Source organism: Lupinus angustifolius, chromosome LG18 (genome assembly GCF_001865875.1).
Source record: "Lupinus angustifolius cultivar Tanjil chromosome LG18, LupAngTanjil_v1.0, whole genome shotgun sequence".
Classification (NCBI taxonomy): Eukaryota; Viridiplantae; Streptophyta; class Magnoliopsida; order Fabales; family Fabaceae; genus Lupinus; species Lupinus angustifolius.
This window is the reverse complement of record NC_032026.1, coordinates 11,307,542-11,326,875: the sequence shown is the minus strand read 5'-3', so window position 1 is coordinate 11,326,875 and position 19,334 is coordinate 11,307,542. Positions and strand designations below refer to the sequence as shown.

The 19,334-nt window shown below is 31.5% G+C and overlaps 2 protein-coding genes across 2 annotated transcripts; both read right to left on the bottom strand.

Moving 5' to 3' along the window:
• Window positions 137-5,791, bottom strand: LOC109333067 (methylmalonate-semialdehyde dehydrogenase [acylating], mitochondrial-like). The gene is made up of 19 exons (XM_019568319.1): window positions 5,667-5,791; window positions 5,478-5,575; window positions 4,705-4,776; window positions 4,444-4,605; window positions 4,242-4,320; window positions 3,982-4,136; window positions 3,671-3,734; window positions 3,523-3,602; window positions 3,167-3,232; window positions 2,858-2,908; window positions 2,611-2,762; window positions 2,188-2,278; window positions 2,008-2,088; window positions 1,268-1,345; window positions 1,117-1,152; window positions 824-867; window positions 668-746; window positions 445-535; window positions 137-360 (listed from the first exon to the last, which is right to left on the bottom strand). Exons 1-19 carry the CDS (start codon window positions 5,689-5,691, stop codon window positions 245-247), a joined length of 1,620 nt encoding a protein of 539 aa, XP_019423864.1. The 5' UTR covers window positions 5,692-5,791; the 3' UTR covers window positions 137-244.
• LOC109332335 (myosin-binding protein 3-like) lies at window positions 16,806-18,380 on the bottom strand. Its single transcript, XM_019567282.1, has one exon. It carries the CDS (start codon window positions 17,962-17,964, stop codon window positions 17,134-17,136), a length of 831 nt encoding a protein of 276 aa, XP_019422827.1. The 5' UTR covers window positions 17,965-18,380; the 3' UTR covers window positions 16,806-17,133.

Here is a 19,334-nt window from a genome sequence, read left to right as displayed (position 1 = left end):
TTGACTTCTCTATGGATTCAATTTGGACTTTTATCTTTTATCTTTCAGCTCAAACAACTGATATGATTTTATCTGTTTTTTTATTACACTGATGAAATTTTTAGTGAATGAATATTGTTATTAATAAACCAGAGAGGAGAAGTAGAAAACTAGAGGGGAAATGCATCATAACATTGGATAGACCTTCACATTGATTTTATTCAAAGCTTACAAAGGTTTGAGAAAAGAAGTAAGTTTAATATGGCTATGAAGATTTTTGGGAAGTTGGCATAGCCATGTTAATCTTGCTATCACCAGCTGAATCCTTCCATTGCTGGGTTACGGTTTTGATATGTGTAAAAAAGTTAACCCCTGCCTTGCCTGTAATTCAAGAAAGCATATCAGAAACATAACGCCTATGTGATAAGTAAGTGCAGAAGATCCAGCTGAAAGAGAAAACACTACCGTAGAAATTGAGATCGCCTGCGAACGACGCCTTGTTGCCAGTAAATGAGAAAAAGGGCAAAGGAACTGGAATTGGAACGTTGATGCCAACCTGATCCAAATGCAGTGACAAGAAGGCATGACCCATTAGTATAAAAAATGCAGATACTGGTTGAAATTAATCAGCATTGTTAATGTACTTGCAAGAGCCAAGGCACAGAACACGCCACTTAGGTGTCATTACCTGCCCAGCCTCAATCTCGGTCTGAAATTTCCTCGCAGCAACACCAGATGTAGTGAATATAGAAGCGCCATTTCCATACCTGTTCGGAAAATCAGAGTAAGAAATGTGTAACAGTCTAACTAAAGGCAATAGCAACAAGGAGTTGTTAATAAATACTTGTTATTGTTGATAATGTTTATAGCCTCTTCCAAGCTATCAGCCTGAAGTTAAACAAGGACATAAAAACACTGTATTAGCATATATCCTGGTATTAGCCGAAGTGAAAAACAAAAGACTAATGAAGTAAGGGAAAATCAACCACTCAAGTGGTTATGATTAACCACTCTTCGAAAATCATTAATCAGTTGAGAAGTTCTTTGTTTCTAATCAGGAAATATTTTAGCAAGAATTATATTTTTGATAATTCCCCATAAGCAAAAAGATACTAAGGATGAGACAAACAAACACACCTCCATGAAGAGAAGAACTGGGCCAAATATTTCATCCTGGACAGGCCATGTTACAGAAGTCAAGTTTATTAGGAAACATCGAAACTTCAAGTCTATTTTTTGAGGGAATTCTTTTCATAGAAACTGAGACTGGAGATTAGTAAGAAAATACCTTGTAACACTCCATGGTGGCAGTGACATTTGATAAAATGGTTGGGCCAACAAAATTGCCAGACTCATATCCTGGGACCTACTTGCCATGCACATGGGAATGGATAAGCATTCTTCAATTTTCGTTTACAATACGGCACAAAAGACAATGAGGGAAAAAAGGAAAGAGCAACTACATGGAAAAGCAAAGGACAGTTCTATCTTGTCAATACATTTATGCACCAAAAATGTAATAGAAATCACAAGCTCAAAGATAAGCCAAACCACGTATTAGTGAGCTGAGGCACTTTGGCATCATATTTGGTACCAAGTGTGATAAACGGGACTTTCACAAGTTTATAAAATGGAGATATATATAGGAAATTATTAGCTGGTCCTGGATCATCACATCATCCATGGTCCAACCAATACTAACTTGAAGCATGATAAAAATAACTGTCCATTTACTTTATCTTTCTTACTTTTAAATTTTATTGTGCTGTGTCAGGACCCACCAATAGTTTCTTGTAGAAAAGGTTCTATTTCTCCTATTGGTATTTGATTGGTTGACCAGCAAATGAGCTTAGTTACCTACTGAAAGAAATTATATGCAATGAAGTGTTTTTGGGTACATTAATACAACAAAATGTTTCACTATCCCCTATATGGTTTTCTTTTTATTTCAATTTTGTATAAGGCAGAGCACACTATATAACATATCCAATCAGAGCATTTGAAAAAATCAGTAACGATAAGGGATACCACTATATTTCTTCCGTCAAGCAGTAGTCTGGCACCATCTTCAACACCAGATTGAACTAAGCTATGTATTCGCTCTTTTGCCTGTGCAACAAGGATATTAATAAATGCAGGAATTACTATTGAGTTTTTTTATCTCAAAGTGATGATGAGGAAAGAGTAAATACAGAAGTACAAACAAACCTGTTTGCTGATGACTGGACCAAGATCTGTATCAGGTTCAATTCCAGCGTTAACTTTAAGAGCTTTGGCACGCTCAATAAGTTTGTTTTCCCTGGACAAATATTGCAAATGATGCTATTATTTTAAGTTTTTCAAGTAGCATTATAGTTTTTTTTTTCATAAACTTCAGAATTATAAAAAAGGATTGGAAGATACTAAGATTGATTATTGACATGATGGAATGATGCAAAAATTAAACAGAGAAGTCCAATTATATCTTAGTAAAGGAAGAGTGATGATTCAGTTTGGCAAACTAAATATATCTAGATCATTTGGGAACAGTCAAATACATCTGGAGAAGGAGCTTCAAATTGCGTAAGTGGAAGATGCTACTAAAGATGTAGTAATAATAAACGCAAAACAAAACAGAGTAGAGTATGATACCATGACTGTGAGCCTCCAACAAAAACAACGGTGCTGAGAGCCATGCACCTTTGTCCAGCAGCACCAAAACCAGCAGCAATTAAAGCATTTAGAGTAGCATCAACATTTGCATCTGGCATGACAATTGCATGATTTTTGGCCCCCATATTGGACTGAAAACAACAATTTATTATATGCCAACTTCCTATAATTGCATGTGTATAAGCCACAATTTTACTAAGGGGGGGAATAAAGTAAGAGCACCTACCTGAACACGTTTTCCTTTAGCTGATGCTCTTGAATATATGTGCATTCCAGCCTTTAAGACAAAAAACGAACATGGAATAAGCACATGTATAATAATATAACGGGGGACTGCTATTCGAGATATTTTTGCAGTTTACGTCACAGCTCTCTTGTCTATATCTTTCTATCTAACCACAGTCAAACGGAAAAAATGATTCAATTGTCTTACATGTAACATGTGCCTTTGGCCAAAAACATTTAGTTTGGGGTAACAAATGAGGAATCACGTAAAATCCCTGAACTGGAAAAATACAATTATTAGATGACTTACAACATTTGAACCAACAAAAGATACAGCTCTGATGTCGTCGTCATCGCAGATAGCATTCACAATATCCTGTTACCAATTCATTAAGAAGAAAGAACATGAATCAGTAAGAAAAGCAATTGACACAGTAATGTGACGAGCTGTTGCCAGTGGAATACATGTTTTATCATGAATAAAATCATAATTTTTAGTATCGACTATCATTGGTGTGGTACAATATTATAAGCTACATTCAGATTTAAAACATGAATATATCATGATGAAAAACACCAAATGGTGCTAATGAATATTTACTACGCAAGTATCATAAATTAACAGATGAAGAACAAAAATCTAACAGAAAATGGGTAATGACATACATGAGTTCCGTGAACTATATTTAAGACACCTTCAGGTAAACCAGCCTCCAGTGCCAATTCTGCAAGCAATAAGGAACAACCTGGAAAAACCAACGGATTTCAGATAACACTATTATTCGTAGACAGCAAAATAAGTAAAAGACATTACCAGGGTCTTTCTCTGATGGCTTTAGAATAAAGGTGTTACCACAAGTAACAGCCACTGGGAACATCTGCAGACAGATCATAGACATTTGGAATTTGTTATCATTACCGATAGAACATTAGCAATATTACATCCAATGAGAAATAAAAAAAATATGGATAGAGACAAGGACAAAGTAATTGTGGCTAAATGTTTCTGCGTAATTATACGTGTGAATAAGAAACATAGGCAGAAATATAGGTGCACCCAAAAAATTAAAAGGCGAAATAAATTAGATAGACGGAAAAGCAGCCAAAAATTAGAAGACAGCTTACCCATAAGGGAATCATTGCGGGAAAATTGAAAGGACAAATACCAGCACAAACACCAAGTGGTTCTCTAATGCTGAAAGTATCAATTCCATGTGATACATTAGAAACATACTCTCCCATTTGTAGAGTTGCCATCCCACAAGCATGTTCCACCACCTCTGCATGAAATAACTCGAAATATTCAGAGAACTCCATCATAAAAAATTATGAGGTCTATCATTATCTTATAACCAAATCATAAGCAATATATTAGAAAGACCAACCTAAACCACGAAATACATCTCCTTGTGCATCCTTTAATGTCTTTCCTTGTTCTGTGGTCACATTCCGGGCAAGTTTATCCTAAAACAATTACAAAGAAGTGAAATGATAAAAAGTTTTAACATTAAGCATGCTAGCAGGCATGGGTGTCTCTATGATCATGAATCGATGTGACAGAGTCTTAGAAAATTCTACAATGCTTACCATATCTCTGCGTATAAGCTCCTGGAACTTCAACATCACACGTTGGCGTGTCGTAATTGGAGTATTGCGCCATGATGAGAATGCCTTCTTTGCTGATGATACAGCAGATTTAAATTCATCATCTGTAGTCAAGGGAACTTGTGAAACAACTTCTTGGGTTGCCTATGATCAGATCATAAAAATATTAGAAATTGCATTTCTCAAAATCTTAAAAAAGAGATATCACTTAAAGTCATAATAAAACATAAAAATTATACTTACAGGGTTTATAACATCGATGAAAGTTGCTGCTTTTGAGTCAACAAAACTCCCTCCAATAAGATTTGGAACTCTCTGATGGAAAACAATTAAAAGAAAAGGGGATGAGATGTAAAACTACAAATCTCATTAATGGCAAAGGCACTCATCTTAATGGTTGAGTCTACAATAATAACATATATTGGATTATGTAAAATCCTATTCTGACTTATTGTCAAGTTCCAGTCTGAAATTTCCTATGAAGTTACATATGGGACCTAGAGACTAAAGCAAATAATATAATACCTTAACAACTGTTTATGATCTAAAGGAAACAAAAGTAGGCAATTTCATGATCATTGGTAAGAAAAACAATAATCAGAATTGAAGCTAATAAGGCCGTTTGTTTAAGCCTTTTTCACACCAAAAAGTATCAAAAAATCACTTCTGACATTAACTGTATGTTTAGTTGGGCTCTAACTACAAATGCAAAACAGCTTCTAATCTACATAAAAGTTATACAACCAAAATCACTTTTTAATAAAATTTAGAATCACTCTTCAACTCATCACTAGATCAATGTAGATTAAGTAAAGCCAGAAGGACAACCTTTTACTCATTCAATTTGGCCAACTAGTCCTAACTAATTCCTCCCACTGCACCAACAAGTTCAAATGACAAACAAACCGAGATGAAACTATTCCAAATTACAAAATAAACCTTCAGCAATAAAGCTTCGATTTTTTCATACTACAGAGGCGATTAAGAGATACCCATAAAGCAAAATTTCCAATTACCGGAGGATTAAGCTTAATGGAAGATGGGTCCGCAGCTGTTGAGAAATGGGAAGTTCCCAAAGCATAGATCTGAGGCATCAGAGAATTGAACTTCTTCACTGAGACACAATTCAAAAATCGATAATCAGAATCCAAATTCAAAATATTGATAGAAAAATGGATTAGTAATTGGTGGAGATAGTTGGTCACCTCTTTGAACAGATAGCTGTAACATCCTCGTTGGAATCAGTGTTTTTTGTTGTTGTTGAATAGAGTTAAGAATCCTCCAATGATCGTGTTTTACAATACAGTGGTGCGTGTATCAATGTGTCTATAAAAAGAAGGAAATGGACGAATCAATCGGTAGGCATCCATATCCATATAATTCTGAAGAAAAAAGTATATTGTTGATTCAATAATATGAGTGTTTTTTTGTCACCAAATTTATATATTCATATAATCATATCTTAATTATTATTCACTTTTAATCTAAATAAATATAAGATAATATGAATCAATAATGAATTATGCATTAATACAATAAAAAAAATACAATGCATAAATTTTAAACTTTTTAAGTATAACTTTATACTATTGTGCATAAATATTTACAAACTCACGGTATATATATGTTAAGTTCTATAATAATTCCTTATAATATAAAAATATCATAATCATTCAAAATATTGTTTTTATTTACTGGCTGACTCATCAGGAGTCTTCTTATCCTTAATTGTTGTTAGGCACTTTTTGGTTATCGAGGTGTAAGGATGTGGAGAAAAATATAATGTCATATTTGCATATCAATGGGTTTTGGGCACTTTGGATTTTTATAAAGTAACATGTTTCTAGTCTGTTTTTTGAGGTTATTTTTAATAAAATAAGAATATTTTTACTGTTTTATTTTTATTTTCTATTTTTGTTCTTATATAAGAATAATTGTTTGTTGTTCTTATCCAAACAAAAATAATGAAAGAGGTAGATATTATGAGAAAAATGTAGATGTTGTACGACCCAAATAAAAATATGAATGATGTTTGTCATTGTGGGAACAAAATATTCTTATTTCATGCGGAGTTATAATAAATTATAAAATAATATGTGAGACTCAAATAAAAATGAAAATTTTATTTGCGGCTGAAATGTGGTTTGAGTTAAAAATGTTAGAATTCTCACTTTTTTATATATATTGTCCTTTGGTATGAGGATAGAATATTCATTTACGCTCAAGTTAAGTTATAATCAATTTCAATCATTTATTTTCTTAAATCCAACGAACCAAATTGATGAGTGAAATAAATGATGAGAAAGATAAAAATAAATCTTAAATAACTGTTAAGTTTTACCCATTTAGTCCGTTGGATTTAAGAAAATGAATAGTTAAGATTGAGTGTAACTACTATAACTTAACTTTGGTGTAAATGAATATCTCCTATATAAGGAGATATTTGTTTACACCCAAGTTAAGTTACATTAATTACACTTAATATCAGTCATTTATTTTCTTAAAAATGAATGGTTAAGAAAAAAATAACGTTAGATTTATTTTCTTAAATCTAACATCTATTTATTGCATTTATCCATTTAATCCGTTGGGTTTAGAAAATGAATGGTTAAGATTGAGCGTAACTAATATAACTTAACTTTGGTGTAAATGAATATCTCTTATATAAGGAGATATTTGTTTACACCCAAGTTAAGTTACATTAATTACACTTAATATCAGTCATTTATTTTCTTAAATCTAACGGACCAAATGAGTAAGTGTAATAAATGATGAAAGGGAAAAAAAATCTTAAATCTAACGGACCAAATGAATAAATGTAATAAATGAATGTGATTGAATGTATATTAAATATTTTTATACCATGTGTAATGAGAATAAATATGTCATTTGAGATATCTAATTTCTTTCATTCTACTCATTTCTCTTCCTTTTTATTTCAAACAAAATAAATATAAATTATCTCATCTTTATTACTTTTATTTTTTCTTTCAAGATACATTTTCCTTTCATTTTCTTTCTTGAACTGAAATTATAAGTTTCATTATTTAAATTTTAGTACTTACAAAAGTAAATTAGTGTACCAAAAATATATTTATATCATCAAATGAAAATATGTTAAGTATATCAAAGCATTTAATCCTTTCACTTCATTCATTTTCCTTCATTTTTCTTTCAAACCAAACAATTAAAAATCATTTCATTTTTTATTTTTTTTCCTTCTATTTTTCCTCTTGTTTTCTTCTCTGGATCATTTTAGTGAATATTTTTCACCGGAAACCCATACAAATTTAATAGAACTTTTTTGTCGAGTATTGTTGATTTACGTTCAACTATCAATTAACAACTTTCCACGTTCACACATTGTTAAATATGTGTTGTTAAAAATAGAATGTAACCAAATAAGTTTTTGCTAAATAACTTTTTATTAAAGCCTCAATAAAGGGTCCTTAATGGAAAATTTACGTGGGTAGTGTAGTTTGACTACACTATCCCACATTTAGTGTATGTTTTGAATTATTTACAGGTTTGATGTAGTTTTAAGTGGATCTCGTGGACACCATGCACGATTTCACTAAAGTCGTGGACCATATCCACGACTTCCCAGCAAAATCGTGGACCCCATCCACGATTCTCTTACACCGTGTTAGGTCCCTGTAAGTCGTGGACCTGGGACACGAGTTTCATGGCAATGTTGTGGACCAGGTCCACGAGTTCCATGCAATGTCGTGGTCCATGTACACAAGATCCAAGTCGTATCTTGGATCCATGACTTTCAAGTAATATATATACCCCTCACTCTGACTGTAAAAATCACACTGAAGGAAGAAACTATATGATGAAAAATCTGTAGGTTAATTTCTAATTGAAGAATTGTGACTATTTAAGGTAACTAAAAATGCTTTATATTTTTTCAGTTCATTTATTTTATAGTTAAATGTAAATATGTTTGTTTATATTTTACTGTATGTTATATGTAGATGGAAATTATTAGAGATATTGTTAGTGATTTTAGTGATGAGGAGGACATTGAACTTTGTGACTATGACGATGATGATGTTCAGATTACCACTACTGAACCAGTTAGCATAACATATGATACTCTTTCATCTTTTTTCGTTAACATTGATTATCAATCTGGACAAGATTTTCCATATAGAAGTACTCACATAAGTATTGATATAGATAATGATCTTTGTGTTGGTATGCAATTTGAATCAAAGGAAGCAACAATAAATGCTGTAAAACAATTTCATATTAGAAATTCTGTTGATTACCATGTGGATGAGTCTTGGCCAGATAGATATGTTGCAAAATGTAAATATCATGGTGTTGGGTGTGAATGGAGACTTCGGGCATCGAAAAGTGTGAAGCGTGATATTTGAGAGATTATAAAAATTAGTGGAAGACACACTTGTGTATCCACTAATATTTCTCAAGATCACACGACGTTGAACTCATCTTTCATCATAAACTGCATTGTTCAACTAGTATCAGAAGATCCTGATATACAAATTAAAGCATTAGTTAAAGAAGTGGTAATTCGTTTTGGTTATACGGTGACATATAGGAGGGCTTGGACTGTTAAACAAATAGCAATGTCCCAAATTTATGGTGATTGGGAGAGATCATACAAGGAGTTACCTCGTTGGTTGAATGTTGTTCAATATTATGCACCAGGTACAATTGTAAGATATTCAGCATCTAACCATGAGGAACATAATACTTTAATTATTGATAGGTTTTTTGGGCTTTCAAGCCATGCATTGAAGGATTTGGTTTTTGCAAACCAATCCTTCAAGTTGATGACACATTTTTGACTGAAAAATATACTGGAACTTTGTTAATAGCTAGTTCACAAGATGGTAATAGACGTATATTTCCAGTAGCATTTGTCATTGTAGAAGGAGAGACCAAAGAAGCATGTGAATGGTTTTTCTACAATCTTCGGACATATGATACCTCACTACCAAATATTTAATATCATATAGGGGTACAGGTTTGTTGGGTGCACTACGTGCTGGGCTCCCACAATGGTGTGATGCTCAATCTGTATGCATTCGTCATGTTGCTAGCAATTTCAACAAGGAGTTCCGAGATAATGATTTGAAAGAAAAAGTCATTGAAATGGGTAAATGTTGAAATGAATATCATTTATGTCAAATTGTTTCTATATTAGAATTATGTGAATAATAATGAACTTGTTGTAGGCTATGAATTGATGCGCTCTCGATTCGAGCGAATGCTTGTTGTATTGCACCCAAAAAACTCGAGGGCAGCAGCGTGGTTAGATAAAATCCCAAAAGAAAAATGGACGCAATCATATGATGATGGGAGACGGTACGACCATATGACGACGAATTTGGCAGAATGTGTGAATGCGGTTCTCAAAGGAGCAAGAGTCTTGTCAATTACTGCACTTGTTAGAGCACCATATCATAGACTTAACTCATGGTTTGTACACCATAGAAATGAAGCAACTAACATGATAAAGGTGGGGCATGTTTACTGCGAAGAATTGAGTAATGTGATTAATGAAAATAACCGAAAAGCTACATGTCAAATTGTACGAAATTTTTCGCAGAAATCAGGAGTCTCGAAGGTAGAAGTTGCTAGCACCGGTGGTAGTCGACACTCAAGAGTATACACAGTTAGATTAATCAAAAATTGGTGTGATTGTGAGGAATTTCAATCACTTAAATTGTCATGTTCTAATGTTATTGCTACTTTTGCATCATTGAACTTAGACTACGTACATTTTATATCACCAATTTATAAGTTAGAGAACTTGCAGAAGGTTTATGGACATGAGTTTCAACTCATTGCAAAGGAAGAATATTGGCCTCCTTATTTAGGTCCAACGTTCATTCCTAATCCCCTTATGCGTAGGAACCGTACTGGAAGACCAAAAACTACACGTATATACAATGAAATTAATGATTCTCAATCCCAACAAATTAAAAAATGTGGGTGGTGTAGGAGTGAAGGACACAATAGGAAAAAATGTCCTTTTAGAAGTATTAAAGTCGGACAAAGTTCAAGGCAAAACTAAGTGATGTAATATTACACTTTTCTGTAATAAATTTTGTAATGTTATAATTTGTAATATTTAATACAATAAATACAAGTTTAAAAAAATACAATCCATAAATATATTTTTAAAATCATGCAATGATTAATACAATAAGTACAAGTTTAAAAAATACAGTCCATAAATATATTTTCAAAATCATGCAATGATTGATACAATAAGTACAAGTTTAAAAAATACAATCCATAAATATATTTTCAAAATCATGCAATGATTAATATAATATATACAAGTTTAAAAAATACAATCCATAAATATATTTTCAAAATCATGCAATGATTAATACAATAAATACAAGTTTAAAAAATACAATCCATAAATATATTTTCAAATTCATGCATGATTAATACAATAAATACAAGTTTAAAAAATATAATCCATAAATATATTTTCAAAATATCAAATTTCAAATTATATACATTTCAAATTTCGGTATACAAATTTCAAAAAAATACAACATATTAATACATCAATAATATGGTCAATGTTGGATCGCTTTCGTATTGACCAGGTAATTTCTGTAAATTCTGATTATTATTAATATATTTATTATTATTTGTAATTATTCTTATATTAATTAATTACTAACTTTGTTTATATATTAGTTTGTGTGGACCCCATATAGGAACATTACCTATGTGGGCTATACCTGATGTAGTCAGAGCTTGTGTACCACTCATCTGCTTCGCACTTGTTGTGTGGCATGCTGCTGATCGGGTGATGAGGCAGTTTGGTCTACAACAACCCATCCTACACAAAAACCTGGAGAAACAACACAAGATGGATCTACGTGGGAAGAATAATTACATCTGGCCTCAAAAACCTGACGAGTGGATTCAAATTTGGAATAACCGGGAAAACTATGTGGTAAATGGTTTTCCCGATAACCAGCATTTGTACCAGTACTCGCAGTATATGCAATGGTACTTACAAATGACAAGGAAATACATCCTTCCAGATGGAGCATATTCAGCTGGATCGGTAATAACAAAAACATTTGTAATTATATTTTATTTTAAATTGTGTTCACATATTCTAACATTTTAATTTCTTCCATTTTTTTCAGTACAATTTTATCCAAATGATTCGGGATAGGTGTGTTCCTACAAATGTGTTTCCAAATCCGTTGCAGACATTGAATGAAGTCTATCAAAACTGCAATGAGATGATGAAAGCGTTTGCTCAACTAATTCCAACCGTTTTCTCCTCAACTACTTCTCAAGCTCCTCCTACACAACAGTTTTAAATGTCTTTTGCACTTGACTATCAACAACATTATGAGAGTCAAACTCAGACGGATACTTATCCGCAGGCTTACACTCAAACTTCTGCTCCTCAGTAGCAACAACAACAACAACAACAACAACAACATCCCTTTGGATTTGACGGTTACGGAGTAATGGGTGACTACTCATTTTTTCACTTGGCATCGTCTTTGCAATTTCAAGGAATGTCATCAATGTTTGACACTACTTCAAATACTCCATTCTCAGCACCCTCAACAATATTATCAACCGACAATGCCTTCACAAACAAACGAAGATGATGACGATAATGAAGACGAAGATGAGGAGCAACCACAACTAGTTAGAGGTGGAAGACAAAATCAATCGCAACAACAACAACTAAGAGTCCAACCACCTCGAAGGAGAAAGACACTTGCATGTGGAACATCATCTCATAGACGCCATTAGGATTTTATTTTCCGGTAATGTAATGCTTTTGAAATTCCTACTACAATTTATAAAATTTTATTCTTATTCCAATTCCAATTTTCTTATTAAATCATTTTAAATTTACTAAAATTACCATATTCAATTACCTTATTCAATTACCAATTACTGTATTATTTTTATAAATTATTAAAAATAATAACAAGAAAAAATTATTTCGTAAATGGGTATTTTTTTTAAATGACTCATGCAATCTTGTGCACCTGGTACACGACTATGGAAGTCGTGTACCCCATCCACAATTTCATTGAGGAGAGAGAAACTCTACATGGAAATCATGGATGGTATCCACAACTTTCTAGGGAAATCGTGCCTCTGGTCTACGAGTTTGCCAAACTCGTGGATGTCATCCACGACTTTCTTAAAACTACACCAATCCCGTAATTAATTGGAAACATACCCCAAACGTGGGATAGTGTAGTCAAACTACACTACCGAGGTAATTTTTCCAATCCTTAATATCAATTATTTCAAATATCATTTAAAATTAATTCATACTTTCTAAGATGTATCTATCTATTTACATTCTAGCCAAGATTTGATAGCTCAAGAGGAATACCAAAGACACCATCTAGTCTACCTAGTCACTGGTCAGCATTCTTGTGAATCTTAAACCTAATGAGTCTTGGAAGAACTAGGAGTGACAACTGGATGAATTTGGATGCTAATGGATGGATGAAAAATCATCCATTAATCCATATAAATTCATTTAAACTAGGGATGGCAAAATGGGCTTGGCCCGACGGGCCAGCCCGTTCGGATAGGTGTTTTTAGCGGGCCGGGCTAGGGATTTTAGCCCAAAAGCCCGTATTCAACCTGTTTTTGAAGCCCGTTTTTTAGACGGGCCATGGAGGGCCGGGCTGGCCCGGCAGGCTAACATTAAGATTAAAGTTCATTTGTCTATCATGTTACTCATTGCAATTAAGATTAAACTTTTACAACTTTAACTTATGTTTGAATCCTTAAGCATATAATTCTTCTTTTTCTTTGTACAATGAACATTTAATATCTCATTATGTACTTATCTATTATCTCCACTCTTATCCAATTATTGTACTTGTTATCATAAGGTGAAGTTTCATTGACATTTAGGGGTGTTTGAATCAAGTTTAAACTTTTAATTAATTGAAATAGAAAATTGGAAACTTAAACAAAACTACTGATTTTGATTCCATTTGGAAAATTAATTGAATTCGACTGGGTTTCAATTTATATTTTAAATATAGTCGAATTCAAATTAAATTGAGTAATATATATATTTTATTGTGATTGATTTGTAATATAATAATTTTGATTCTTATACACTTTTTAAAACTTAGGAGTTATAAGCTCTATTGTGAACTATGAGTCTAAAGTTTAAGACTATGGTGATTTATTGTTTAGAATTTACAAGTTTTGTACTAATGCAATATATTATTATGAGATTGTGTCTTTTGTTTGTGATTTTTTGTTTTAAAAGACATTTATGAATTATTTAAATAATTTATTTTTGTCTAAAAGCTTTAATGTGTGTTTTAAAAAAACAAAACGGGTCATCCCGCCGGCCTGCTAGCCCTGCCAAATATGGTCGGGCTGGCATTTTGAGCCCTTTTAACAATAAAGGTCAGGCCAGCCCATATTCTGACGGGCCAGAGGCGAGCCAGGTCGGGTTGGCCCGTATTACCACCCCTAATTTAAACTATATTTTAAGTATACAATTCATCCATATAAAATGGAATCCAATCTATTCAATTCATTCATGACTCTATTTTTATGGATTTAGTTGGATATTCATCCAATCTATTTGATTTTTATTATTGGAACTAAAAATATTATTGATGAAAATAATTATTTTAAAATTATTATCTCAACTAAATATTTTTTTAAATTACATTTATAGAAAATTAATTTTTTTCAATATTCTACATACACGTGATGTTTATGATTCTACGTGTACATTTTTAAAAAAATACTTATAGAATTTAATATATATGCACTATGAGTGTAAAAATTTATACATAATCACTACATCATCCACTATTCATTTTGATTAATTTTTTGAATAATCAATTATGATTAAATATAAATGGTGAATGATGTAGTGACAGTATACAAAACTTATGCATTCTTAGTGCTCACATTTTTCTCATATTTTTATATATATGTTATGTAATTAAGAATAAAATTTTAATATTAACTACATTTGTACGTCATATAATTAACATAAATTTAAGAGTAAATTACACTGACACCCCTGAGTTTTAGTGAAATTACACAATACTCTTAGACCTTTTTAAAACCTACACAAACCCCCTAATTATATATATACATTACACTGACTACCCCTGTAAGATAGATAAATGTAATTTCTTAAACAAAAAATGGTGACTGATGTAATTAAGTCAAACAAAATACGATATATTGTAAAGACAAGTCCAAATAGTATAAGAGTCGATGTTTATTCTTTATTTTGGTTAGTTACAATATAAGACGAGAGTAATTTAAACACATTCTTAGACTTATTAATGTAGCTTGTAACGAATAAAAAATAATGAATATACATAAAGTTTATACTATTTGGACTTGTCTCCACAATATAACATATTTTGTTTGACTTAATTAAACCATCACTATTTTTGTTTAAGAAATTACACTTATATCTCTTACAGAGGTAGTCAGTGTAATATATATGTATAAATATGGGTGATTTGTGTAGGTTTTAAATAGGCTTGGGTGGTTTGTATAATTTCACTAAAAGTCAGGGGTGTTAGTGTAATTCACTCAATAAAATATTAAAAGTGAGAGCGAGAATCATGGATGAATTTGTGTGAATTTAGTTTTCTTAAATATTATATGAAATTCCAAAGCAAAAAAATCATTTTTGAATTTTGGTTTTTTGGATGGATTAGATATTCATCCAAATATATATATCCATGGACATCCATTGGATATAATAGATGAATTTGAATCCATCCATTATTAATATTATTCATTGGATTATATCCATTTAAGTCCATTAGCTCTAATGAATGGATATGAATATATTTAATTTGGATGGATTTGAATGAATTATGGATTATGGATAATTTTGTCATCTCTATGACGAACACTCTCTAGCCACGTCTAAGAAGTTTTAGCAGGAAGGTTATAAAACTACGTACTACATTTTATAAAGATGACAATGATAACCAAATTGAAAACACTTATTTTAGATAAGATCTGACAACTTAGCAAAGTAGCAAAATGGTATACATATGTTCACTTCTATAGAAGATAAGAATGAAAAGAGATTTTTGTATGCTCCAAAATACTAGTTTGTAGCTTATCATTGTTAATTCAAAGCAATTAAAAACTCGTAGTTATTTAGCTACCTAATTTAATTAAAGTTGTTGGACAAAACTACAAAACTAAATATGGAACTAAGTAAAATATATTAATTAATTATTATTTAATAAAGTATAATATATTTTTATTAACATAAATTATAATATATTATTTAATAAAGTATAATATATTTTTATTAATATATGTTCACTTCTATGTGCATTGTTCGAGTTTTTAATTAATCTTTTAAAATTAATATAATGTAGTGAAATTGTAGAGGGTAAGATTAACACATGAATAATTGAAAAAAATTATGAATTTTGGAAAGCTCAAAAACTATAAGTTCACTTGAGTTTTTGTTCACCAAACAATTTTATTAACTCATTGAATGAATCAACAACAAAGTACAAGCTAAGCTAATGTTTCCTGACTTTATGTAAAATTGAGAAGAAATATCATTTATTATCTTTTATTTTACTTAGTGCAATTCATGCTTATTAGAATTCATCAATCTCATGTTTGTTGGGTCATTGAACCATTTAGTGGCTTCAAATTTTGATGTAGTGTTTTAACCAATGAAGAATGATACACCATCACTTTCTCATAGTAAGTTAATCTAATATATATATATATATATACACGCCATGGTGTAATTTATTTTGCCTTTTGGGATGAAAAGAAATCAAGAACTCTATATACTAAAAATCTCTTGCTACAAACTTTCCATATATTTTGACAATCCAGAAAAAGATATAGTAATTTGAATTTCACTAGCATATGAAGAGATCACACATTTGTTCAACTATCCGGGTTTCGAGATGTCTATGATTATTTTTACTTTTGGCTTCAAGAAACTTCCACAGGGTGAAGAATGAAGTAAATAAGATATGTAGATACACATCTCTGAATTCCACTATTAAATGTTCATTGTGAAGATGATGTAACCCATTAGTTGAAATACAACGTAACAAAGGACAACATAGAACTCCCATAGAAAATGTCAACTCTCCACTACATATACAGTACATAATTACAGGTACAAGGCCCTTTCAATTTTAACTGCCTGGATGAAAGGGTGGTCTAGTATGAAACTTTTACTTAGTAGAGTTTAAGGAGGATAAATATATGCAACCTTACCCGTAAACAAAAAAATTTGTGTACAGGAATTTTAACTGCTACAATAAAACTCATAATAAAGTATACAAGCATACTTGAATGTTGAGGCTAATTTAATGTCTAATGCATATAATAATCCTTGCAATGTCACTGGCTTCAGTGCAATTCATTTAACAAGATTATACTACTAAATCTAAAGTTAAGACAATAATCCACATGTCCACTGCATACATAGTTCATATTAATAACCACCCTACAAAAATCAGATTTTTAAGTCCTGAAAGTTGAGCCTAATCCACCATGGGAAGAAAAGTTCAAATATGATATTCAACATTATTAATTATGGATAAAGACAATTTACATTCAGAAACCAAAACAGTTCAGAAGAAAACTCATGTAAAAACTTTTCTATACAGCAAACTTGAGAAGTTACAAGGCCTGTGATTCAATTTCAGAAGAAGGAACTCCTGAACCATCCCTATTAATATCAAATTCAAGTTGCTTTAATTCATCATCACTCAGATGCTGCTTCAGTTCCTTCCTATAAATCCCTATCTGCTCTTCCAAGTAACTCCTTTGAGACTCATGCTGTGTGATCATCCACTCCAATGACTCAATCACATCCTGATCATAATCCAGCTTATGCTCAGCCATTCTCTGGAACTGACTGGCTTGAATTTCGGCCGTGCTCTTCTCCCTCTGAAGCCGCAAAATCATCGCCATTGCCTCCTCGGCCGACGAAGCAGTTGCTGTTCTTTCCTTCTCAAGCTCTGCAATTGCTGCATCAGCTTTTTGCCTCTCAGTCTTCACCAACTTTCTCAGCACCATTACGTCGAACACCTCGTCCTCATTAACAACCTCTCTTTCACTCTCATGAGTATCGTCCTTCACTTCAGAACCCTCTTCAGAATTAACATTCCCTTTCTCCCTAGCATTATTGGAACTCGCATCACTAACATTTTTAGTAGGAGAATTCAATTTCAAAGAGTCATCATCACCCGCATTTTCCAAAGGTTCAACCTTTGATCCATAAACTTTCCAAACCGCGTTTCCCAAACACAAACGAATTCTGGGTATGCCTCCAAAATCGTTTTGAAATCGGAACAAACTCTTGAAATACCAAACGAAACGCAAAACTTTGAAACAGAACAAGAACATGAGAAACATGCCGATACATTTTAGGATGATGGAGAAGCAACCAAGAAGAACATAGCCACAACCGAACTCTGTTAAAAAATTGAAAAGGAAATCGAAACCCATGAAATAAAAGGAATAAACAAAAATCCCGGATAATGAAAATGTAACAGAGTTTGAATACGATTCAAAGTCTGCATCTGAGAATAAAAGAAGATTTTGATGGAAGAACTGTTCTTAACGTGAATTGAAAAAGAAATGAAGATTGTGAAAAGGGTGAATTGTTGTTACTAGTGGTATAAGGGAAGAGAGTAACGTGGTTTTTCATCACTGTTTCATTGCATGGAATCACAGAGAAGGGGAGAGAAGAAGAAGAAAAAAGAAGAAGAATCTGGAAGCATAAAAGGAAAATGTAAACAACATTTGTTAGCTTGTTTATAAGAAAAACTTTGCATTGGTTGGAAAGTTGCACATGGTATAAGTTTGGTGACTTAGTGGACTTAATTTCTAGAAGCATGTCTACTTAATTTTAAGTTCGATTCTAAGAATTGAGATTAACCTAATCAAAAGTGGAAAAAGAGAAGAAAAAAATCATTTGATCAATTTATTTAAATTGTATTTTTCATTTAATAATATTCATTTAGGACATTTTAAATTAAATTATATATACTAACAAGAAAACATGAATTAGTTAAATTTCTTGATATTCTAAACTTTTAACAAGATTACATTTTCACTCTTATTTATGTGTATAAGTGGTTTTGGTTTAAATTGCAAAACTCATGGGATTGAACCAAACTAAATTGAAAATTGCCGTTGGGTTTGATTTTTCTTAGAAATTCTTTAAGATTAGATTGGTTCTAAAGATTTAGGAACTCACATATTAAAAAGAATTATTATTTCATATAAGGTAAAGGAATAAATGAAATGTTATATTAGCTAAAATATATTTAGGATTTGGAGTTTGATTTCTTTAAATATATTGATCTTATTATTGATTAGTGTGTACAGACACTTTGTGCTTATCGGTGAATATTGCATGGTACTATGTATTTAATTTTTATATATTTTATTTTTTGTGTTTATGATAATATCAATCTAAGTTAAGATGTATGATAATTAATGTGTTGGTGATGATTACTTATGATTATATGATTTTTTGCAACAACAAAAATAATAATATTAAGAGCAAAACACGAAAACTACACCATGGTGTAAATTATCCAATGTTTTTTCTTTATATATAGTATGAATGGATATAAATATAGTATGAATATGTGTATATAGTATAAGTATATAATATAGATCCAATATATACGTTTTATTAATGTCTAATTAATTTTTTTGTCTCAGCATTTTACAATTGTAGTTATATGTGACTCTATAATTATATGATTTTGCTCTAGTAGGAAGTGACTTTTCATATTTCTAAAATTAATATTTCCATGAAGTTGCTTACTTCCTAGAAAATTGATATGATTAATTTAATACGTTAC